General features: G+C 37.9%; 1 protein-coding gene and 1 pseudogene across 3 annotated transcripts in view; one reads left to right on the top strand and one right to left on the bottom strand.

The window, feature by feature from the left end:
- Nucleotides 1-11,729, bottom strand: part of TMPO (thymopoietin) — a 33,669-nt gene extending 21,940 nt beyond the window's left edge. For all 3 annotated transcript variants that reach the window (XM_074271336.1, XM_074271337.1, XM_074271335.1), the window contains exons 1-2: nt 11,207-11,729; nt 1,824-1,950 (exon numbers count right to left, since the gene is read on the bottom strand). In XM_074271336.1, coding sequence (XP_074127437.1) covers nt 1,824-1,950; nt 11,207-11,506 — 427 coding nt within the window. In that variant the 5' untranslated portion in view covers nt 11,507-11,729. The remainder of the gene's footprint in view (nt 1-1,823; nt 1,951-11,206) is intronic.
- Nucleotides 11,730-17,257: 5,528 nt separating this feature from the next.
- On the top strand, nt 17,258-18,750 carry LOC141544793 (large ribosomal subunit protein eL13 pseudogene; annotated as a pseudogene).
- Nucleotides 18,751-26,425: the final 7,675 nt, after the last annotated feature.

Genomic DNA, 26,425 nt, shown 5'->3' with positions numbered 1-26,425 from the left:
AAAGGCCACATATAAGAGGGGATCCTCTAACATAGGTTTAAGAGGCAGGATAAAACTTCAGGGCCAGCCTATGGGCCAAAAGATAGGAATCCAAGAAATCAAATGCTGTGGAGGTCAAGCTAGCTGGAAGGTACAGTGTGTGAAAGGTAACATGCAATGAGTCTGAAAAGTAGGCTGGAGTCAAACTATGAAGGACTTTATTTGACCCTCAAGGTAAAAGAGTAGTTACTAATGTTTTACAGCTAGCAGAGTACAAGGGACTAACACTAAGCATTAACTTGACCCTATAATTAATTAAATAATTGGGTGAAAATAACTCCTCTGTTTAAATATACCAAAAAAAAGAAGAAAAGTACCATGGTACACAAAGCATTATGAAGTCCCCACTTTCTAGTCAATTTTAGCCAAGACATTAAATCCTTGCATATATGGTATACTAACCTTAGAAAAAAATTACTCAGAAGGCCTACAAAGTGCTTTCTTCACAAAATCCCATGAGGGAAACTGCAATACCATTAACTCAGTTTTACAGATAAAGAAATTGAGGGATGGAATCCTAAAATGATTCCAGAAAATAAAATAATAAATTTAATAACTTTAAGGTTTGTAAGGCTTTTTATAAATTTGTCATTTGATCCTTACAAGAATGTTGTGAGGTAGTTGCTATTAGTATGTCTGTTATAGATGCAAAAACTGAGCCTAAGAGAGATTAAGTGACTTTCCCAATACCACAAAATTATTGTCTGAGGCAGAACTTGAACTCAGGTTTTTATATGAAACCTCTATAAGATGTAATACTCTTTGCGCTGCTCCACCATGCTTTGTTGCTCTCCCATATTTTATATTCATTTTCTATCTACTCATATGTACACATAATATCTTCCCAAATGAAAATAGGCTCCTAAAAGTTGGGAAAAACATAATCTGTCTTTGGGTTTATCAAATAAATGTTTGCCTTATAGTTAGGTGGGTTGAACCCTTGTTTCTAGCATTTCAGTGTCAAGGCTTTTTTTCCACATCTATGTTGTGCCTCAAAATCCACAAAATACCTTCTTCCCAATATCCCTAAGAGGTAAATTGCCTAATGTCATTACCCTGATTTTATAGAGCAAACAACTAAGGCACACAGAATTGATCCTCTGGCACACAGTTAAATTTATTTGGCAGAGTCAAGACTAGAGTGCTCCTGACTTCAAATCTAGGTATCACACAGAAAAGCACTTCAGAAAATAGAAAGTACTATTTCTCCGCTAAAATCTAATGAGTCTTATCAATTTGAAAAAAGCTTCAATTCCAAGTTCAGCACTGATGACACTGTTTTTCCCCCCCTTTGTTTCCTGAAGTCCAGCCAAACTAAAGTCTTAACACATTTAGATAGCAAATGATTTGGGAGACTAAGGGACAGTTAGCATACAATTCTAAGTTATCTGAGGCAATCTATATTGCTAGAAGTCCCCATAGTTAAAAAAAAAAAAAAAAAAAAGTGTGTATGTAGTATTTAGCACAGAGCTTTATACACAGAAAGGTTCCTAACAAATATTTTTTGAATACCTGATTTATATATATTAATATGCATATTAAACATAGTGAGAAATACAAGTATTTCTCACTAGAATGTAAACATTAAAACAGATGGAATTTTGGCTTTCTGTTGTATTTCCAATATATTGTACATTACTTCAAGCACACATGTTAAGTGATTACTAAGTCCCAGTTGATGTAATGAGATCAGATAATAAGTACTGTCTACTTTTGACTCAAATGAAAACTTAAGGCAATAATTTGGTACAGTCAGAAAATGAAAAGAATTTAGATTAACCTACCCACAATAGGGCCAGGATTTACTCCATATTTCACCAGTTGACACAACAGCTCTTCATTTGAGAGTTCAGTTACATCAAGATCATCTTTCTCCTCTGATCGGGGTTTATCAGTTTTCTTTGTGGCTTTCTGTAAACAACAGTATGTTCTTTATAAATATCTATGATTCTTTTCCACATAAATAAAATATCCATTTATCTTCACAGTCAGCACACTTTACACACAATTACATTGGAAATAAAAATGAGTTTTTCAGTAATCTATTTTTAGAACATATTTTAACATTTTAATGAAGTTTTTTTAAAAAAGGCAAAGCACAAGAATTTCATGAATTAAGTCCTGAGTCCACTAGCTTAATAGCTGAGTGTGTATACGAAATTTTTTGAAAATTTTAGTCGAAATGGTCAATTATTCTTGTGGATTGGAAAAGACCAGTTTCCATCCCAATCATAAAGACCAATGCCTTCAAATTAAGGAACACAACTGTCTTCATTTCAAGTACTACCAAAGTTATGCTTATGCTTAAAATTCTGGAAGTGAGGCTTCTGCAAAAATAAAAATGGAGAATTATCAGAAGAACAGGATGGTTTTCCAAGAGGCAGAAGAACTAGAAACCACACTGCCAACATCAGTTAGATAATAGAGAAAGCATGGGAGTTGGGGGGGGGGGGGGGAGGAGGAGAGAAGAGCCATACAGACTACATAAATTCGCCCTGGATCACAACAAAATGTGTAAAGTCCTCAAAAACATGGGAATATCTGCTCATCTTTCTTGTCTTCTGAGGAATCTATGTGGGCCAAAAAGCAAATCAAAACCAAATATGGAACAACTGATTGGTTTAAGACTGGAAAAGAAATACAAGACTATATATTTTTCCACCTTACTATTTAACTTAACTTATATGCAGAGCATATCTTGGGAAATTTCAGGTTCAATGAATGAAAAGCCAGAATTAAAGCTGCCAGGAAAAATATCAATAATTTCAGATGCCACTTTCATGGCAAGAAGTGAAATTAAGAAGCCTCTTAATGAGAGTGAAAGAAGAGTATGTAAAAGCTGGATTGAGGCTTACCATCCCAAAAAACTAAGATTTTGGCAACTGGTCCCATTACTTCCTGGCAAAGAAAGGAATACAAAAAGGAAGCAGTGTCAAAGTTTTTATTCTCGGGCTCAAAGATTAGCAGACAGCAACTGCAGCCATGAAATTAAGACATTTGCACCTTGGAAGAAAAGCTATGGCAAATCTGGACAACATATAACAAAGAGACTTTACCTTGCTGACATACTTAAAGCTGTGGTTTTCCAGTAGCAATATATGACTGTGAAAGTTGGACTATATGGAAGTCTGAGTGCCACAAAATTGATGTGTTCTTTTCAAAGAAGGCTCCCCTCTTTATCTTTGGAATGTTATATGCCTTTTATTATAATAATGCTAAAACAGTTCTCAAATTTCTCGAGAAACTATTTCTCTTTTTTTTTTTTTTTCAGATTTGATGGAAAATCTAACTGAAGATTTTATAACATGTCATTATTAAACAAATTATTAACCATCTTGAAATATCTAGGTCATATAGGAGATTGAAAGGGATGGACTGGGAGTTAAGATAGATCTGAGTTAAAACATTTCTGTGTGATCTTAGACAACTCAACTAATCTCAGCAAATTTTCTCATTTGTAAAACTGAAATAGTACTTACTTCACTAATAAATGTAAAGTGCTTTGCAAAACTTTAAAAAAGACTAAATATTTGAGCTGTTAGTATAAGGCAAGAATGGCAGTGAATAGTGCATTAAATTGAAGTTCAAATCCTAGTTCATACATGTGACTAAGCTACTATGTGATTTAGGGCAAATCACTTAATCTTTGTGCCTCAGTTTCCTTTATATATAAAGGAATGATTCAATGGTTTTTAAAAAATCTTTTCTAGCTCTGTATCTTTGATCCTACATACTCATCTCATTCACCAGACTTCAAATTAACTTCTAAGTAAAAGGCAATTTTGAATGAAAGAAAATATTCAAAGGAATGTGAAAACTGGAAATTTATTTTGCTAGCCTCTACATATTTATTACAAGTGTTTTATTCTCCCCACCACAATGGAAGAGAAGAGGGAAATAAAATTAATTGCTTGTTTACTGAAATTTTTAAAAACCTACAAAAACGTTGAACATTAGTAGCATTATTCCAGTATAAACTCTTGAAATGATTTGAAGATGATGACACATCTAAATATTTGAGCTATCATTTATTTTTTTTGCTTAGGCAACTGGGGTTAAGTGACTTGCCCAGGGCCACACAGCTAGGAAGTGTTAATTATGAGGTCACATTTGAACTCAGGTCCTCCTGAGTTCAGGGCTGGTGCTCTTTCTACTGCACTACTAGCTGCCCTTGTTGTTTATTTTTAAAAGTCTCATTTCATATCTTAAAAATTTAGGCTACTCTCATTTTCAAATTTAATAAAAAGGAGAGTCTTAAAAAAAACTGTAATCTGTATTGTTAGGTATTTTTTTCTAAAAGTCATATTTATGTATTTATAGCTTTAAGAGTTAGGATCACCCACTCAAAGATGTTAGGGATACAACATCCAGTCCAATATTCTTATCTTTTACAGATAAGGAAACAAAAACCCAGTGAAGTTCAATGATTTGTCCAACAAAAGCCAGTTTATGAAATTGTGATTTGAATCCAGTCCTCTAACGTCAAACATCTTTTGAGAATATACCAAGTCAATTCTTTTGCCTGGGTCCACACATTAAAAAACAAAAAACAATAAAAACCATCAGAAAGCTTATTGGAACTTTACCACAGTAAATTTCACTCATCTTATAGTCATTCCTCCAATATCAACCACAATATTGGGAATTAGGAAACATCAAGTATAAACATAAGATACAAAAAAAGAAAATGATGAAAGAGAACCTTGCGAAGACTTGTAAAAACTGGTAGAGTGAAAGGAAGAGAACCAGGAAAATAATTTAAACAGAGTAGCAATTGTAAGCTAGTATAGTGACCAGTGATGAAGCAGGAAGGAGACAAAAATTTCTGGATATGGTCAATATGAAATGTGTTTTGTTCACTGTGAATGTGTTACATTGGAATTTTGCTTCTTTCTCTCTCTTTTTTTCAAGGGGAGGGGAGAGAGGAAGAGGAGTGAAAAGAAAATACTTGTTAATTAAAAAAGAATTAAAGTTTTAAAAAAAGTGATCTATGTATTTTACTAATTACTTAGATTTCTGTTAACCTCTTTGGGCCCTCAGTTTCCTCATTTATTAATTAAAGGCTTTGTTGACCTCTAAGGTCATTTCCAGCTCTAAATATATAATCTTATTAATCTCTCAGGCCTTCATTCTAAACCCATTTATTCTTATTTTAAACACAAATAAAGATAGTCAGCTGACAAAACAGTTCACTTTTACATGATACTTCATAATTTACAAAGTGTTTTCTTCACTACCTCCATTTATAATTAAAGAAATTGAAACAGAATTTATGGATTTACCACATTAAGAACAGGGATAATACCAGAGTGTTATTAACTCCAAGTTTAATGCCCTTTCCATTCATTACACCACTCATTTCGACAAATAAAGAACAGGCAAAATTATATTCAAAATAGAAAGACTTCTACCAAAAATATTCATTTGTTTAGAGTTGTAAAATAAATCATTTTCTGATGCTGTTATATAAAGGAGGTATTAGACTAGGTAATGTTTCAGCATTTCTAATTTACTTTAATAATGGATATCACTATTACAACGGCCACAACTAAGGGACATAACTGTTATTAGAAGACAATAGGTAACTTTCTATTAAACTAATAGAAGGGAACAGTAGAAATAAAAGATATGCTTATTCACTTCATAATGTAAAAATCTGTAGAAATTTGATCTGTAGATAAAACAAACAAACAAACAGGGGAAAGTTATCAAAGTAATATATAAAAACGATATCTAAAAAACAAAAGCAAATTGAAAATTTACAAAGTCTACTACCAGTCCTCAATGGCTAAATAGTCAAGGGAGTTTATTATAATACATAACACATAATTTATATATATATAGCATATATTAAAAATATTATATTAATAATCACTTGGGAAAAAACCCTAGTATCAAAAAGTGGCCAATTCACATTCAACTGGTAAGACTAAATAAAAACAAATAATGACTTTTACTGAATGCTGATGGAATTATAAACAGATCTCTCTCATAGAGAGCAATTTGGCAGCAGCACAAACACACACCTCTTTAATCCAATTAATTTCAATGTTGGGAATATACCCTGAAAGTGTTATATAAATTATACTCATTTGAAGGGAGAGACCTACAATGCAAATAACAGCAAAATGCATCAACACAAAATACCAAAACTTTTATAAAATGACAATATTCAATAACAAAACAATTAAGATTTACTGGGAGTGACTAAAGTGTACCGATGTTTTCTAATGTTAAAATTTACTGCTTTTCAAAGAAATGGCCCTGTAGTGTCTACTCCAGGAAGAAAAAGGAGTTACAGAGAAATGTACCAGTAGAGGGAGTATCCGTGATTCACACAAGTGATAGGTTTGTATCAAATACCCCAATATTAGCTAGAAAGCTTAGCATCTTTTATCTCAACTTTTCATCTCCAGCTTCTGGCATTTTGCTTTGTACATAACTAGCACTGAATATTACTTCATAAAAGATGAGTTGTAAATACTCAGTTCACCAAAATAAACTGCACTACTTTCTTTTTCAAGCTTTTGTTGGAAACAATCCACAAAGCAAGTATTGTTTTTAAAACACTTGTCAGTCAAGGGAAGAGGTCAAAAGTAAACAAGCCATAAATAATTATCTCCAGTTCATTTTGAATGCTGGTCAAAAATCTACTATTCCCTTGTCAGTCAGTAGAGATGCAATAAATATGTAGAAAAACTTGCTAGGTGGTGCCATGAGTTTTTAGTTGGACCTGGATTCATATAAGGCTTCAGACACTAGTTTTATGAATCTGGCCAAATCACTTAACTGCTGGAAACCTCAATTTCTCAATTGTAAAATGGAAATTATTTAATAGTAGCTATCCTACTAGAGTAGTTGTGAAGATTAAAGAGATAATATTTATAAAGTGAAGGAACTGGCGCATAGTGGGTGCTTAATAAATCCTTGTTTCCATCCTTCTCTTAAAAAATGTAAATATACATAGTATAAACTACATATCTAGCACTTTGAACATAAAGCTTCTATTACATTCCACTTTCTCAAAACACCATCTTGCTTTCCTCATTTTTAGAGAAATATTTATATTATATAAATAACGTTTATTAGATAACGTAAATTTTTCTCAGTTCCTTTTATCTTTCTTGTCCCAATTTAATTCTTCATACCTACACTTCATCCAAATTCTAAAATCTAAAATGGTACTGGTGATGGTCATCTGAAATAGGTGTTTGGGTTTTCTTTTTTAAGTCCACCAATCACAATGGCCCATACCATTATGAACACCCCAGAAAAGTACTCAATAGCAATATCCTTACAATTCTTAGGATAGCAATCTGGAAAGCATGGCCTTGATGCTATTTATAGAGGTTTCATTCTAGTGAGGTCTTGAAATAAAACACTGCAAAATGCTATCAATTCACAAGTGTGCTAAAATTTAGCACATATATTTTCAAGGAAACAGTTTTGCTGATTTCCAAGTAGTCAAAATTGTATTATTATTTTCATGAGAGAAGGGCAATGGCATACCACTCAAGTCTAAATATTAGGAATATATTTCGTAATTTGCACATAAAGGTTTAATTTAGTCACTATCTTGATAATTCAACACCTAGAAATACTGAGATGATCCTAACTGCAGACAATATAAAATACAAACCAAAGCTAACTGCTGCCTTTTAAAACCAAGCTCTCAATATGCAAATATCTTCCTCTGATAACATATTAAAGATATTTAAGAAAATACAGAGGATAGTGATAACTGGAAATTTAAATAAATTTTTCTTTCATTCCCAACATTTCTCTCATAAAGTCAATCATATACAAAAAAAAATAAACAGTACAATCTGCAAGGAGAAAACTGTTTGGTCTACTAAGAATAAATTTTCACTTATATTGGAAAGAAAAAATAAATAAATTAATAAATAAAAACCCACCTTCAAAAGCTATTACTTTACTTGCTCAAGAATGCAGCAAGGGAGTACCTGTTCATTAATGAACATCTACGAACACATATAACTTTATGACACGTCCACCACAACCACCACTGAAATGGCTCCTCTGCATCTCCAGCTCTGCACAACCATCTATTGGACATCTCTATTTGGATGTCTAAGTAGCAGCTTCCAGCTTTTAATCTTTTTAAAATCTCCAAGTTTCTCTCTGTGTGTGTCTCTCTCCTGACATATCATTTATAGTTATTTTGAACAATTCAAAGAATAAGAATTTGTCTGAAAGGTCTGCAACTAGGTTAAACGTAGGTGGCAAAGTGGGCATATAACAGAAGCAACAACTCCTTTTGGAAACAGTATTAATAAAACCACTACCAAATAACAAAAATCAAAGAACCAAATTTAATTTAGTTTCTTTTTAAGAACAGAGTGATATTAATTCCAAGTTTAATGCCCTTTCCATTCATTGCATCATTCATTTCCACAAATCATAAAGAATGGGCAAAATGATATTTGAAGACAGAAAGACTTCTATCAAAAATATTCATTTACTTGGAGTTGGAAAACAGCTCGTTTTCTGGTGCTGGTATATATACGAGGTATTATACTATGTAATGTTTCAGCATTTCTAATTTACTTTAACAGATGTTAAATAGCTAAAAAAAAAAAATCATACTTGTGGACCAAACAATTATTGCAATTACTTTAACTTAAAATTAACTTTATTTGTTTAAATTAGTTAATTTATTTGAATTAACTATTATTTATTAAATTATTTTTTTTTTATTATTTTTAACATTTAACTTCTTAAATGTTAAGAACCATGCACTTTGATTTTACTGAGCCCAGAACATATATTAGGATATTCTTTTTGCACAAGTTTAACATGTATTGGATTACTTGCTATTTAGGGGAAGGATTTTTTTTTTCCTGGCCAGGATGAATGTTGAGAATTATCTATGCATGTTTTGAAAATAAAAAGATTTATTAAAAAAAAAATACAAAAAAAAGAATATATTCTTTATATTGGGAAGATAAGTTATCTAATGAGATTATGCTTATCAGCAGAGCAGTTAAATAAAATACAGATTATAACCAATAAAGAACCGTTTTGGGTCAATAAAAAACACAGATAATTTTGTGGATCTAAAAACCCCATCTAATATTTAGTACATATTGTACTACCTGCCATCTAGGGAAGGGGATGAGGAGGTGGTAAAAATTTGGAACAGAAAGTTTTTCAAGGATCAATGTTGAAAAATTTTCCATGCATGTTTTGTAAAAAGTTTTAATAATTAAAAAAAATGTTTACTCACTTTAAGATTTATTGTCTGTTTTAAGAAATAATTTAAACTTTTTACAAGTTGCTATTAGTTTATAAAATCTCTCCAATGAAGAAGCCCAGTCTACTCTTCATTGTGGCATGAAGGTAGTTGAATGCCACCTCAGTGAAAGCTACTTCCAAGCCAGCCAGTTTAGAAGCCAGGGGCCTTCTGATAAGACCACCATCACAAAAGAGCCAATTTTGCTAAATTCAAGAGAGATTTGAGTGGCAAAACTCAACACTATTAAACCACCAATAAAATGTAAATTCCTGGGAAGTCAAGAGGGGCTAGTTCATTGTTGTCTCTTGTACCCCTGTTCCTAACACAGAGTTAAAAATAGAGAGCACTTTATAAATGCTTGTTGGTGACAAAATTCTAGATCTTTAAGTGTTGATATTGAAGTACTGAAAGAAAACTTCACTTCCTATAAAATTGAGAGCACTTCAGTGATCAAATACGGACTTCTCCAAATATTATTTTTAAATGTAACAGACGGCCTTATTCAAATGTATAATCCTTATTGAGGAGTAAAGCAGTGTATTTTTAATTTCTAATTCCAGGATGAACTGTGAAACTTTACTAGGCTACCCTAACCTTTTCATTCATTTGTATATTGTGATACAACTCAAGAAGTCCTTTGCCTTCACCCCAGGAGAACTCCACTGGCCACTTTGGGAGAACTGCATTTAACTGTTAGAACATCATCCCGAAGGACTAAATGGGGTTCAGCTTCGGAATTCAGCCCTTTTCTTTGCACAGGTAAACAGTCCTATTTATAGGTCCCTTTCAATGGGTCCAGATGGGAGGGGAAGGCGTGTGCAGGTGGGGGCCTCTTCTGGGAGGGGTCTTAAGGTAAAGGACCACTCTCCTCTGAGGGATTCCCGTTCCACTAGGTCATCCCAGGAAGCTCCCTGAGTCTTGTCCAACTCTGCCATTTCAAACACCAAAAGAAAGGAGCTTCCCACAAGCTCGGCTTTCGAGCAGAGCCATGCGATTTCTGCAGAAATACTTTTTAAAAATAAACCGCAGACCTCCCAGCGCTCGGGCAGGCGGGGGTGTAAAAAGGCGGGAATTTCGGAGCTCGATTTTAAACTGGCGTCCGGAGCCCGCAGCTCGCCCAGCGCCCTGCAGGGCGCGCTCCGAGCCCGGCCCCGCAGTTAGGAAAGCGGGAAAAGGCGACAGCGCGGCGGGACGGACGCCCCCCGCACCGCCCCAGAGAGGTTGCACCCCCTTGCCGCTCCCCCGTCCTGCCATGGGCTCGGAACAATCTCCCCCTTCCCCACTAAAGTGAGCGGGCTCCCAGCCGCGGAAAGTCAGGTGACTCTGGACTCCCCAACCTTAGAGACGGTGCCCCCCCGAAAACGGCACCTCACGACACCAACTCACTCGGGGTCTTCCTAGAGCTCGCGGCGCCCCAAACCTCACGTTTTACAGACCAGAAAACTGAGGCCCACAGAACCGTGTCCGCAGAGCTGCTCTTTCCCAAACCCCTCACTTACAGCTAGAGAAACTGAGATCCCGGCTCGTAAAGTCCGGAGCCCGCCCACCCCCAGTTTACGACGGCTCCGGAGCGTCCTAGATGGAAGCCCCCCCAGGGGAAACTGAGGCCCCAGTTGGGGCAGGAACTCGCTTCCTCGGCCACAAAGGGCCAATATCGGTCACGCCGGCGGGGGGAGGGAGCCCTCCGCCAGTGGGGGCGGGGAAGAGAATGGGAAGACGACACGGGGCTTTGTCAAGGCGGGGGGAAGGGAACTCTCCGTACCCCGGGGGGAGGAGGTTCAGAGACAAGGCCCGCCCTTCTCCACCGAGGACAGTCTGCATAGCGGGGAGTGGAGACTGGAGGTGGAGGGGTCCCTCCCAGGGTAGCGGGGGGTCCTGGGTCCCGGCGGGGGGAGGGGAGGGGGTCCGTACCCTTCCAGCGGCGGCGCCTCCTCCTCGCCCGCGGCCCGCAGCGCCCAGCACCGGCGTGGGCTCGCGCTCATCGTCGCTGGAGAAGTCCGGGGGCGCGCGGCTGTTGGCGGCCGGAGCCGGCGGCGGGGGCTGAGCGGGTGGTGGCGGGGGCCGGTTGCGCGCCGTGAGATGCTGCAGGTAGAGCTGCACGTAGACGTCCTTGCGCTGTTCGCCCGCCGGCAGCGTCACATTGTTGGCGAGCAGCTCGCTCTTGAGCCGGTCTTTCGTCAGCACCGACGGGTCCTCCAGGAACTCGGGCATCTCCTCGGCGGCTGCCCCGCGCTCTTCCCTGGGCCCCGCACGCGTGCTCCTCGGCGGCCTCGGGCCTTTCGGGAAGGGCGCCCGGTGCTCGGGCGGTCAGAGCAGGAGCTAGAGGCTGCAGGAAGCCCGGCTATGCGCGCCCAGCCCCAGCAGCTCAGCTCTGCCTCTAACACTCGCACACACTCACGGTCCGGGCGAGCGCCGAGAGACGCCCGCGTCGCCCACGCCCCAAGAAGGCGCCTCGCCATTGGCCGGCGGCTGCAGGAAGCGTAACGCCTATTGGTCGCCGCCGCGCGCGGGTTCCATTAGAGGCGCTGCCAGCGGAGCCAACCTCGAGACACGCAGTTTGAAAGGCGCCCGGGCTGGAGCGGTTGCTTGTGGCCGGGCCGCGCGGTTCTAACCCTGCCCAGCTTCTCTGCCGAGCGCGATGTGATTTTGACCGTGATCGGCGACCATAGGGTGGTTGATAGATGACGGCCACTACCCCTTTTACAGTTGGAGAAACCGAGGCTCGGAATGTAAGGGCTCCCGGAACTAAGGGAGGGCGAGTGACACCCCAGACCCAAGGGAAGGGAGCTCAGGGTCCTCCTTTGGCTCTGTTGAAGTGCTATTTTACACATGAGGGAACCGAGCAGAGTACGGTTGTACGCCGTGAGATCGTAGAGACAAAGGTCTAGAGATAGAAAGGGCTTTTTTCATTAATTTACTATTTGTTTAGCGCCTATTGTGTGCTGAGTACAGTCATTTTGACTCTAGATCACAGCCCTGAGACTGGCCGTCTAGTCTAACCCCTCCATTTTACAGATGAGGAAACTGAGGCACAGAAGTGACTTGTCCAAGGCCACCCAGCTAGTCGGTGTCTGAGGCCAGATTAAGGGGTGGGGTATGTACTGGCTGGAAGGGGCTCCAAGGCCTAGACCCTGACCAGACCAGGCAGAGCTCGGGAGGAGGAGGGGAGGGACCGACACTAGGCTTGTGACCCTATTTCAGAACAGTGACTTTAAGTGTACTAAATACCTAGTATCAGAGAGGAAACCAATTATGTGGAAATAGTTACTAAAGTTTTTTGTTTGTTTTTTTTTTTTAACTTTCCCTCAGTCTGGACACAGCCACATTACTAAATCCAAAAGGACAGGGCCCTTCTCCCTGCCCCCCTCCCCAAAGGAAGCATCCGTGCCACTTACTGGGGTGCCTAGAGGTTCAGAAGGGCTAGCAGCCGGCACACGTCCAGAAGTGCACCTTGGATGGATGCTGGTCATGATATCGGTCAAAGTGGTCCCAAAGTAAATGTGAGGAGAGGATGGATGCAAAGCTAAATACCCTTCTTGGGGAAATGCTGCACTAGCGGACCAGCGCCTGCAATTTCATTGATATAGGGAACTTTTACATAAAGAAACTTCCTCTACCGCAGTTGGTCTGTTTTCACAAAAGTATAGTCTTAAAAGGATTACCTATTTTCCAAAATAAATTGTTGCACAATAACTGATCTACGTGGATAGAGGGAGTTTTCTTGAATTAAGCACTGAGAAGTTAGAGAATAAAAATGAAAAAGTAAACCTCCCAAGGAACTTAAATTCTAAAAGAAGGAGCCTCCATTTAGAGATTTTAATGAACCTGTGTCTGTTTAGGTTTGATACATTTGGTTCAGAACACTGAGATCAGTGACTTGTCTAGGGTCACATGATCACTGCCTATCAGAGGTGAAATTTGGACCCAGATCTTCTGACTCAGATCTGAGCTGCCTCTCAGGCACAGGAACTCCAGCAACAAAAATAAAAACACTGGCTTCAAGATCCTAACCTCTTTGATCCAGAGATCCTCCTATTGGGAATAAATCCAAAGAAGGTTTCGGAAGCCTCCATTTCATAATTTCTTAGCACACTTTTAGTTAACAAAACAACTGTAAACAAATTGGGCTCCCCAGCATTGGGGAATGGTTGGGGGGAAACTGAGAAGACTTTAGAAGAATTAAGGCGAAAGCAACATTAATCTCAAAAATTGAAGAAAAGCAAAACTTTAGGTATCAGAATTCTAAAGGGCTAATGATGAAAAATCGCTTTTTATAAAGATAAACCATGGGTAAGCAGCAAATATGTGGTTAATGAACATGATAAATTGTGTGTAAAACTTGGAGCCAGAAAGATGAGTTCCAATTTTGCTTTACACACTTATTAGCTGTGTAACCCTGAGCAAATTATTTAACCTTCAGCTTCAGTTTCCTCTTTTATAAAAGTCACCACTATCTCCTATCTCAACACTGTTGTGACAAATAAGATGACACATGGAAAGCATTTTGTGTTAGCTGTCATTAGCAGGGGTTCTGTGTGGGTTATATTGGGATGTGATTATTAATTTTTAAAAGCTTCAATAAAACATTTTTAGAAAAAATTACTGGAAAAATTCCAACTCCCAGCTTGAAGTTCTTCCTAGTTAGTACTCTTCAACTTCTGGCAAGACTATATTAAATTTTCCTCTTAATATCCACAACATTTAGATATGCAGGATTTTGAGCAACTGATGGTTCCAAACAAAGCCGAGTTTTAAAAAAATAAAAATAAAAAAGCCTTAGAGCTCCAAACTCATTTCCTGTGTATCCCATCATTAGAGTGGCACCTTAAGTTGTGTGTAGCCCAAGTTTGTAATTTGAAAGAGCTCAAGTTTTAAAATGAATAAAAAATGACAGAATCAAAGACCCATTAAAAGATATAGTTAACTAATAAAGTCTACTTTATAGACTAATCTAAATCTAATACTGTATACAGTCGGCCGTAAACCTTCAGGTCAAGGTCAAGGGTCCTTGCCAAACTTTTAATCCAGAACATAAACAACACATTCACAGAAAAAAGTATATTTTCAAAATAATTGAATTATCTTGGAAAATAAGTGATAATGATCCTAAAGGGATGTTCATCAACTATATCACGGACAGGATAATAGGATAAAAATTACCCAGTGCCTTTTGGTCTTTCCCCCCCACCTGGGTAATTTATATGGACCAAAATGGTCATGATAGGAATGAAAAGATGTTGAAAGGAATTTTCTCACTGGAAAACTAAGCTCAGGAAACAGCTCAACTCAGGCAGGATCAAATGCAAAAAAAACGAGTGGACGCATCAGGAGCCCATTCTTCCAGCCCAAGTTGTCTTTTCGCACTTCTCTATCCTGTATTACTCTTGTCCATGTTCTTTTACATAACACTGCCACGGAGGGATTTACCCAGTGTGCAGGGCCTTCCTTCCTCACATTCTCTTGCCATTCCATGGATACCAAAGGAGCATGTGTGCAGTCCACGAGTTGCTGCTTCCTGTTGCTATGAGACTGGCCCATTTGGCTTTGGTCATATATTTCTCTGATGACATTCTTTATACTGAACCTGCTATATAACTGTTTGTAATGTGTGACCCACCATGTTTTTCTTTATTTCCCTTTGGATGATCATCAATTTAACTTCTGACCCTGCATAGTTTGTAAAGATTAAATAAAGCTGGTGTTCACTGTCTGAGAAGGGGCCCTGTTTTCTGTTATCTGATATCATGAAGGCATTGGGCCAGGGGGACAGGCCACAGATAATGAAATCTCTGGAGAAAATTCCTGGTGGGATGGGGGCCAGGAATATGGAAATTTTGGGAGCCAATAGGATGAAGTCATCATGATGCCCGGTAGAGAGTTTAGTCTTCAGTGTTTATTAGCTGTGTGACTATGGATAAGTCATTTAATCTCTGAGACTCAGTTTTCATATTCGTAAAATGGGACTAACACTTGTACTATTTATTGGGTTGTTGGAATATTAAATATTATTACTGCTAAAGCTTGATAACTTTCCTGAAATCCTGCTTCTCTCTAGTTTTGATACAGAAAGCTTTTTTTTTTTTTTTTTTTTTTTTTTTTTTCCTGAGGCTGGGGTTAAGTGGCTTGCTTAGAGTCACACAGCTAGGAAGTGTTAAGTGACTGAGGTCAAATTTGAACTCACATCCTCCTGACTTAAAATCTATCCATTGCTCTATCCATTGCACCATCTAGCTGCCCCAGAAAGCTCTTTTGATAGAATAATTTTGGTTTTGGACTAACAAACTACAGATGTTTCGCAAGGACTCTTTTTTGTCAGGAAATTTGCCTGCTGGTTAATTCCCAGAATTAGCCTGCTGCTATTCCCCTGGGGACAAAACTCACCTATTGAGCCAGACAATTCTTTGAATAGATACAGTAGAATGCCTTTAAGGCCAACAGACAGGTCTATGGAACACAAAGAAAAACTCTAGTTTAGCTATATAAACATAGAGCAGATGTCTCTCAGGTCCCTTCATGGCAGAAGCAAAAGTTCATTCGCCTGTTTTAGATGATTTAAAATGTGACCACAAGGGTGGCCCCATGCTTGTTTAGCTACAGCCTTTGTGATTGTCCAGTTGCAAAATAAGTCACGATGAGGATTTCTGTAGCAAAAAGTTGTAATCCTAACAAAACCCTCCCCATGGGGCTTCCTAAAGTGATAGCTATTAAAAACTTCTTAATCTTTGCACCAATATGACAGGTATTCCGAGGACTAGCACCTCCTGTAAGGACTGCTGAGCCCTCTTCAGGGCTGCTTATCTCCCTTGGATGTCTGCTTTCACCTGTGATCCCAAGAAGCCGCACATCTTAGCAGACCGGCTAAACCAGGCTGAGGGAACAATGGGCCTAAAACCTGTCAATGGTGGGTGGGTGGGTCTACCTCAAGCAGATGAAGACTTCATCTTGGCTTAAGTCTTGCCATAGAGAGAAAGCAAGGCTGACCACTTTGTGCAACTCTGGTTCATTTAAATCTAATTCACAGGCAAGTCAAGACATCACCTAAGACATTAGGTAGGGCCCTCTCAGAAAAAGGATATTCAACCTAACATGTCATTAAATTAAAAATTTCAGAATAAAGTATCCAACATGGAAACAACTTTCCAATTGCTTTGGCTGGTTGCCTGTATCTACAGTGATGGGAAAGCAGAATGGGAGAGGTATTAAACTTGGAGCAAAGGGTTAGGGCAGTAAATGAAATTTACAGGGAATCTTTCATTCAATAGAATGAAAAACATTTTAACAGGATACCCCACCTAGAAGGGAGTGTCTCTACGTAATGAGGTGCTTAAGTGGAGGCTGGGTACACAGAAGATGAACCCTAACCCTAATTCTCCCTCCCCTCCTTTCTTTCCTTCTCTTTCCAGCAAAGGTACTAAAAGGGTTTGTCACTTCCTTTTCCAGCTACTTTTATAGATAAGAAGCAGAGGCAAACAGGATTAAGTGATTTGTCTAGGTTCACACAACTACTAAAAATCTATGACCAGATTTGAACTAAGGAAAGTGAGTCTCCAGACTTCAGACCTGATGCTCTATCCACTGGCCCCCTTGCTGCTCCTAGATTATACCATCTCTAATACCATTTAGTTTCTCCAAATGTAATCATTAATGGCTTTATTTAAGCTCTCATGGTGTGTACAAATATAAGAATGGGGTGCAAATAATAAAAACATGGTTCCTTCCCTTGTGATATTTGTTTAAGCCTTCTGGGATGTATACACATTTTTTTTTTTTTTTTAATGATAGCTTTTTCTTTGCTTTTTTAAAAAATAGCTTTTTATTTTCAACATTCCCCCTTGCAAGTCCTTATGTTCCAATTTTTTTCTCCCTTCCTTCCCCCCACTTCCTTCCCCTAGACAGCAAGTAATCCAATATAGGTTAAACATGTTCAATTCTTCTAAACATATTTCCACATTTATCATGTGGCACAAGAAAAAACAGATCAAAAGGGAAAAAATGAGAAAGAAAAAAGCAAACAAGCAAGAGCAAAAAAAGGTAAGGTGAAAATACTGTGTTGTGATCCACACTCTGATCCTACAGTCCTCTCTCTGCATGCAGATGGCTGTCTCCATCACAAGACCTTTGGAAGTAGCCTGAATCACCTCATTGTTGAAAAGAACCAAGTCCATCAGAATTGATCATCACATAATCTTATTGTTGCCTTGTACAATGTTCTCTTGGTTTTGCTCCATTCATTTAGCATCAGTTCATGTAAGTCTCTCTAAGCCTTTCCAAAATCAGTCTGCTGATCATTTTTATAGAATAATAATATACTATTATATTCATATACCATAACTTATTCAGCTATTCCTCAACTGATGAACATCCACTCACTTTCCAGTTTCTTGCCACTACAAAAAGGGCTGTTATAAACAGTTTTTGTCCATGTGAATTCTTTTTCCTTTTTAATGATCTTTTTGGGATACAGGTCTAATAGAGACACTGGGGATCAAAGGATATCACAGCCTTATAGCCCTTTGGGTATAGTTTCAAATTGCTTACCAAAATGATTAGATCAATTCACAATTCCACCAACAATGTGTTAGTGTCCCAGTTTTCCCACATCCCCTGCAACATGATCATATTTTTCTGTCATTTTAGCCAATCTGAAAGATGTGTAATGGTACCTCAGAGTTGTCTGAATTTGCATTTCTCTAATAGTGATGTAGAACATTTTTTCATTGATTAGAAATGGCTTTAATTCCTTCTGAAAATTGTCTTCATAATCTCTATCAGTTGGAGAATGGACTTATACATACAATTATTAAGAATGGATATTAACGCTTCTTTCCTTTCAGCTCTGCTGAGGTACCTACGAGGAGGGCTCTAAGCAGCTATGGTGCCCAACCGAAAAGACATGATTCTGAAGCTCCATTTCCAAAAGATGGGCAAAGATGAGTTGCCACATAATTTAACCAGCCAGCCAGGAAGATCAGAAGGCAGAAGGCCCACCAAGCAAAAGCCTGTCAAATTGCTCCTCACCTAGCATTGGGCCCACTGGAGGTGCCCTACTATCCCACACCATACCAAAGTATGTGCTGGTAGAGGATTCAGCTTTGAAGAACTTCTAGTGGCGGGCATCCATGAAAAAGTGGCACGGACCATTGGTTTCTCTGTGGATCCTCATCCCTAAAATAAGAATACAGAATCTCTGCAGGCAAATGTGCATCGACTGAAAGAAAATCATTCCAAACTGATTCTCTTCCCAAGGAAACCATCTGCACCCAAGAGGGGAGATGGTTCTACTGAAGAACTCAAGTTGGCAAGCCAGCTCACAGGACCGACTGTGCCTATCAGAAATGCCTTCAAGAAAGAGAAAGCAGTGTCACTGAAGAAAAAGTAAACAGCCTCTGAGAACTTTCAATAAAGACAATATAAAATAAAAAAGAATAGATATTAACTTTAAATAATAACACAAATTTAAAATGGAAGATCATCAATTAATAAATGTCAAATATCTACTACTATATGTCAGGAACTATACTAAGCACTGGATACAAAAGTGAATTGGTCTCAATCTGAAGGAGATTACATTCTAATGGGGGAGGCAACATGTAAATATATAACTACATATAAAAGGGAAGAGAGGGGACTATTGGCTAGGTGGATCAGAACATCTTCAAGGGAAAGGCGATATTTGGGCTGAATTTGGAAGGATACTAGGGATTACAAAAAAATGAGAATAACAATGTTTGGGGCATTGAGGACAGCCAGCGTAGAGAGATGGGATATGAGAAATAGTAAAGCCTATAGCTGGCTTATAGGAGAGTGGAGAAAAGTAATATATAAGAAGACAAAAAAAAGGTAGGAAAAGGTTTGAAGAGTTGGGATTATTAGGACATGACTGAGGTATTTAAAGAAAATCAACATTTATGACAAAAGCTTTAGCTCTAATTTTCATAATTTCATAATAGTCAAGGGAAGCCTTTTTTTTTTTTTTTTTTTTTTTTTTAACTAGGGATTTGTAATTTTGTGGTTTAGTTATTTCAACCATGTCTAACTCTTTGGATTTTTCTTCGTAAAGATAATGGAATAATTTACCATGTTTTTCTCCAGCACATTTTACAGATGAGGAACTGAAGTCAACAGGATTAAGTGACTTGCTCACAGATAGTGTCAAAAGATATTTGGGGGGGAGCTAGATGGCCCAGAGGATAGAGCATCAGCCCTGAAGTCAGGAGGACCTGAATTCAAATGTGATCTCAGACACTTAACATGTCCTAGTTGTGTGACCCTGGGCAAGTCACTTAACCCCAATTAGGGGAGAAGGAAAGATCATATTTGAATTCAGGCTCTCTTAACTTCAGGTCTAGAGCTTGGTATACTGCACCACTTGGCTTTTAAGAGTTAGATTTGAACTTCTGAAGATGAGTCTTTCTGATTCCAAACTTAGGGGGCTCTATCCATTTAGCCACCTAGCAGCCTCACTTGTAATTTTACTTTCCAGTAATGAATGTCAATAAATTTGCCTGTGAATGATAGGTAACTGGAAGCTGAGTTACCTGGGCTACTGACAATTTAAGCGGCCTGGCCAGTTTTCAACCAGCTTCAGGCAGTAATTGAATCTACAATGTGCCCATCAGTCACTCTAGGGAAGATGTAAAGGTTAATCCTATTTAAATCTAAACAAAATTGAAGGGCAGACATTGCAACAAAGACTTTAGAACTGACTTTAGAACTAAAGAGAAAGCCCTTTGAGATGTATCAGAAGCTTTCCATATCCTAGAAGGGTTCTAAGAGATCTAATCACTCAAATACAAAAGAAAATGACCTAAAACAAAGAATTTGCTCTTAGGACACAGGTTACTAGCTATTTACTGGAGATCTCAATCTTGGAAGGCTACCTAGCTTGAGACACTTCTAAGGAACAGGGAACAGAAAAGGCTTTGGAACTATCTTTGGGCCTCATCTTTTGAGCAAATGCCTTTTCTATTTTTTGCTAAGATAATTGGGGTTAAGTGACTTGTCCAAGGTCACACAGCTAGACAATATTAAGTGCCTGACTCAGGTCCTCTTGATTTCAGGCATCCACTGTGCCATCTAGTTGCCCCTTAGGCAGTTTTAAAAATGAGTTGAGTGTATTAACTGATTGTTTAGGGGAAGCTCACTTACGGTAAAACTCAATACAGATACTGAGAGAGGCTGCCTATTGTTATGGAGAGCTGAACTTAAGTCCTGCCTTTTATTACTGGCTAGTTTGATTCTACTACTCTGTCCTTCAGACTATAAATTTAGGCACCTACTTTGCAAGTTAAAAGCATTCTTTTTAATAGGAGAAAGTTCCGTATACTGACAAAATCATAGATCTGGTTAAAGAAGCAAACAGCCATGACCACAGTTGTCAAAGTACAGCAGTTCCAAGCTGGGTGCAAGGAGGTTTTTTTTTTGTTTTGTTTTGTTTTTTTTTGGGGGGGCACCTTAAGGGTTATTCTTGGTACCTTAGACAGCAGCTGCTCCTGCAGTCACTCAGTCTATCTTAGGTTGGGTGTCCCTACCTTATCTGAAAAAGTACAGTAGCATCCATCGACCTCCAGGTGTGGGGGGAAGCTGGAGATGTACAGAGGGATTCCATAAATGTTCCTGGCCATGAAGGGGAAGTAAGCCCAGAGAAGATGCTAGGGAACACAAAAAGGCATCCACTACAAAGCACAGACATGTTAGTGGAGTTCAGAAAATTTGTCCCAAGATATACTGTAGTAACTTCTAGGGCGGACTAAAGGACCAGGTTCCACCTCTCAACCTCAGCTGTCTTTTCTTTCTTTTTTTCCCCCCAAAATCTACTGAAATCTTTATTTGAAAGATTTTTTTTTTTTGGTTAGAAAATTTTATTTTTTACAGACATACGTATTTATACAATCATCTTGCTGCAAGAGAAAAATCAGATCAAAAAGGAAAAAAAAATGAAAGAAAAAATAAAATTCAAGCAAACAAGCAAAGAAATGAAAATGCTATGTTGTGATATATACTCAGTTCCCAGAGTCCTCTCTTCACCTGCCTTTTCATGAGCCACATGCGCAAGGTCTTCCTACCCTTTTGTGAAGCAGTCTCCTTCACTTCTTGTTCATAAGGCAGGCTGGGCCCAGCTTCCCCATCACCCTTAAATACCCTTTACCATCCCCTGGCATTTGCTTTTTCAAGACTAATGCTGCCCCATCCAATCATGTGGTTTGTTTTGTTTTTAAACTATTCTTCTCAGTTGTACAGCTTCTACTAAGGCCACAAAGAGACACTAAGTTCTTAGCTTATTATTAAAGCAGAAATATTGGATGAAACCAATGAAAGTCCATATCTGTCTTACTTCAGGGTTAATGAAGTTCACCCACTTTTCCTACTTAGTACAGGATAGGTATACTAATTTTTTTTTTTTTAACCATGCTTATCATTGAGAAAAAATGTTGACTAGAAAAGAACCAAAGATTGAGAGTGCTGAGACACTCCCCTAGTGACCACCATGACAGTGATCCATAATTTAACACTGTTTGGGTCCAGATAACAACCAGTTCTGAATTCACCTAAATATATCACAATCATAGCAACATTTTTCCAAAGTCTCCTTCAAGGATATTGTGAGAAATTGTCACATGTCCTTCTAGGGTTTACTATTCCATTAATTTAGCAACTATATTCCAAAGTAAAATAATAATAATTGACATCTACGTAATACTTTGCAATGCCTTTTTTGCAGTACTGATATTCGGATGCACAACAATCCTGTAGTATGCATGAACCTCAGCTGTTATTATTACCAAGTTACAGATGAGGAAATCAAAGCTGAGAGTGATCAACTGATTTCCCATGATCACACAGTAGTTTATAAAAGATAGAGGCAATATGAACTGGCTCAGCAAGCTGTCCATTGTGCCATATTGCCCTTTCCGAACTTCATTAATTGCCTTTAAGTGCTTTCATTTCTGTCCTTATATTTCTAGCTTTACCTAGCACAATGCCCAGTATACAACCAACATTTAATAAATTAGCACAATGCCTGGTATACAACCAACATTTAATAAATAGTTTTTAATTAATGATTTTTTTCTAGATGACCTGATGCTGACTTGATACCACCAGGATATGAAGTCACTAGTATAACCTCAAAATCCAATCTGCAACAAATAGAGACAGAATTCTGAGCCCCAATTTATTCAGAAGATTAGTCAATTTATTAGCAATTGGATCCAAGGGTCTCCTCTGCAGTCAAGGAACTTTCTGCTTGGATTCTTCGAGTTTTTATAGACATTGAGAGATTCCTAAAAATAAAATGAAGCAGCATAATCCATGATTAGTCAATTCCAAAAAAAGGGGTAGGGATGGGGTGGGGGTGTGGGGGGTGAAGAAGTCTATAATTGGCTCAGGGCCATGTCCATCAATCACCAGTGTTTCGTCAATATTTAGTCACCAGGGCTTTAGGATTTTCCACAAGCAGTGACTAGGTGTGAGGGAACACAGAAATAGGGGAAACTATATTTTTGGAACTATCTCACTTTTATTACTTGTATCCTCAGGGCTTAACACATAATAACAGCTAACTTTTATATAACTTTAAAGTTTAAAAAGAGCTTTACACATGTTATCCCCCTCTACCCTTCTTTCCCCAAACTTTGGCTTTCCAGAATGTTTAGCAAATTATTTTTAGCCATTAGAATGTAAACTCTAGGGACAGCTAGGTGGCTCAGTGGATAGAGCACCAACCTTGAATGCAGGAGGACCCAAGTTCAAATGTGGTCTCAGACACTTAACACTTCCTAGATGTCTTACCCTGGGCAAGTCACTTAACCCCAGCGTCAGAAAAAAAGGAAAAAAAAATAGAATGTAAGCTCTTTGAGGGTGCCAACTGTCCTGTTTGTTTGCACTTAGCACAGTGACTGACATACACAGTAAGTGCTTAATACACTTTTATCTGGTTTGATCCTCACACCACCACCTTGAGTTAGGGGAAATCAGCCAAGATAGGATAATAACATGCTCAAGTCATATAGGAAGTGCCTGAAACAGGAATCTAATTCAGGTTTTCCTGATTCTATATCCAACCCTCTGCAGCTCCATCTTGCTGCCATAATGAGCACGTCATAAATGCTTTTTCATTCATTCATGATCACTTTAGTTCTTATTACTTATACACCATTCTTTAATAATATAGTTAGGAATTTTGGAATTTAATTAAGGAATATAAATCAAGCTTATAAGCCAGGATTTTGAAGCACTTCTTTCTCATTTTAATTTTTTTTTTAATTTTTAAAGCTTTTTATTTTCAAAACATAGGCATGGATAATTTGACAATATTGACCTTTGCATAGACTTGTGCTTCAGATTTTCTTCTCCTTTCCCCCATGTCCTCCCCTACATGGCAAGCAATTCAATATATGCTAAACATATTAAAATATATGTTAAATCCAATATGTATAAACAATTGTTTATATATTGCATTTATACAATTCTCTTGCTGCAAAAGAAAAATCATATTAAAAAAAAAGAAAGTAAATCTCATTTTTTAAAATGAAATATTTGCTTTTCTCTGGTATCAAGTCAACCCTTGTTCTCTAGGATTCTTCTAAGAAAGAACCACTCAATCTTAGATTAGCAGTCATATTTATATATTCCTCTAGTACTTTGGGAGCTAGTCTATAAACATTTATTAACTACCTACTATATGCAAGCACTCCTTTTAGATCAGTGGATCTGATCTGATTTAATTTGTTAAAGTTGATTAAATCCTCTTTTATAGTTTCTTCATTTATCTTCTAATGTCCTATTATTCATTTTTGTTCTGTTCTTTCTAGTCTGAAATCATTGTCCTTGGTGGAAAAAAAAGAGAAGCAAAAGATGAAACTAGGATTTCTCCCTTGGCTAACTGATTCATCATCTTCTTTCCAGATACCCTAAGAAAGGATCTCATCCTTTCTTTGATCTTGTTCTCAAATCTAATTTCAGAAGCCCTTTTCATTGTCTTGAGCATTTTTGAAAAATTCATATTGATTTTAGCCTTCTGAATGTTTAGGACCTTGCCAATCTTCAGTTAATTATCATGTATTAACTATCCTTGCTTTTATCTGTCTCTTGTTCATGGATTTAGAGATGTGATAATTTCCCTTATACCTCCTGAGAGTAGTTCATTGGATTTTTAAGGCACATTTACATCTTCTTCTACATCAAAATCATTTGTCACTTGCCAGAATTTAGCTCTTGGGAGCCTCTGATAGTTTCTTGATTTGATTTTCCTTTTATAACTCTCTCTCTATATATGATTTAGTCACATCATAAACAAGTTGGAAGAGCAAGAAGGAATATGCCTTTTGCAACTATGAATGAGGGGAAAGTCCTAAATAGATATCACAGAAAATAAAAAGGACAACTCTTAGTATATATAAATTAAGAAGCTTTTATACAAACAAAACTATAGAAGTTAAAATGAGAAGTAATCAGAAAGAATTGCATGTAAAAAAGTAATGAGAAAAAAAAATCTTTGCAGCAAGTTTTTCTGACAAAGTTCTCCTATCCAAGATATACAGTGTACCAAAAGTTTAGATGTAGTTTTAAGCTACTGAATTGATTTAGGTGTATAAGAACAATAGCCATTCATTTGATTATGTAATCAAAATTTATGAACAGTTTTCAGAAGAAAAATCAAAGTTATGAATAACCATATAAATGATTCAAATTGCTAATAATTAAGAAAAATGGAAGATTAAAATCATTTTAGAACCATAAACTTGACAAAGATGACAAAAGAGAAAAATGACATGTGGAGGTGGTATGGGAAAACTGGTATAAAATCAGTTCAACAGTAGAAAGCAATTTGAAACTGAATCCCTATTGATACCACTATTAGACATATAGATCCCAAAGAGATTTTACAAGAAAAAAGCCTTTATGAACAAAAATAATTATAGTAATATTAGAAAATGTGGGGTTCCCATTAGTTGGGGAATTATGGAACAAATTATGGCATATGAATGTAAAGAAATATTGCAACATAAGAAATGAAAGGCACAGTTTCAAAGAAATGTGGGGAGACATATGAATTGATGTAAAGTGAATAGATCCAGGAGAATATTTCAGAGTCTAGAGTTATTGATTAATGTAATGACCAACCATGATTCCAGAGGACCACATGCTATCCATTTCTTGACAGAGAGTTCATGGACTCAAGATGCAGCATAAAACATCAAATTTTAAACACGTTTGATGTGGGAAGTTGTTTTGCTTGGTTATGCATATCTATTACATGCATTTTTCTTTTCTCAATGGAGAGGTGGTAGGAGAGAGAGAATAAATGCTGGTTTGAGAATAAAAGTTAAACATTTAAAAGTAAAACAACTAAAACAAGTTAACTTTCAGGGGCACTCTCATTACCATTGTCACTATAAATCACAGATTTACCAAGCTTTCTATATGCATTGTCTCATATGATTTTTATATCAACCTTATGAGGTCATATTATCCTAATTTTACACTTGAGGAAACTGAGTCTTAAAGAGAAGGGACTCATCCATGATGATACAGCTAGGAATGAATAAATAAGAAAAAGCATCAATTAAGCATTTAGTATATGTCAGGCATGGTATTAATGACTGTCAGGAGGTAGGATTTCAATCCAGTTCTTCTTGGCTCTACACCCAGGGCTTTTGTATAGTGGTTTTAGGATCAAGGAAAAGGCCTCTCTCAGGCTTCCTGGTCTCCAGCCAATTTCCTTCAATATCTCCCATAGGCTTCAAATGTGTTCCTTTCATATAAAACCAGGTTTTTCAGTACACAACTAGAGATAATCATTTAAATGCAAATAGCCTGGGAGAGGCAACCAAAGGAATAAGATTCAGCCCCACTGCTGAGTGAGCTAAGCCCACAAGTAAATTGTAGTCTTGATGACAACCCATAATCCCCTCTTCCTTTGTCTAAGAACAGATTGCCCGGTTTGCCAGTGGGCACGGGGTTCTCTTGCTAGGGTGCTCGCCCAAGCAGGGAGACGGCCCAACTCCTTGGTGAGAATCTTGGGCCTCTGCCTTTGGCCATCATTTCCCCTCAGATGCAGTTCTGCAGGGAGGGCCCCAGCAGGAATTCCTAGCATTCCCATTGTTGTATTTCGTTCTCCCTTCTCTC

Source organism: Sminthopsis crassicaudata, chromosome 5 (assembly GCF_048593235.1).
Source record: "Sminthopsis crassicaudata isolate SCR6 chromosome 5, ASM4859323v1, whole genome shotgun sequence".
Lineage (NCBI taxonomy): Eukaryota > Metazoa > Chordata > Mammalia > Dasyuromorphia > Dasyuridae > Sminthopsis > Sminthopsis crassicaudata.
This window is presented reverse-complemented; position numbering and strand designations above follow the sequence as displayed.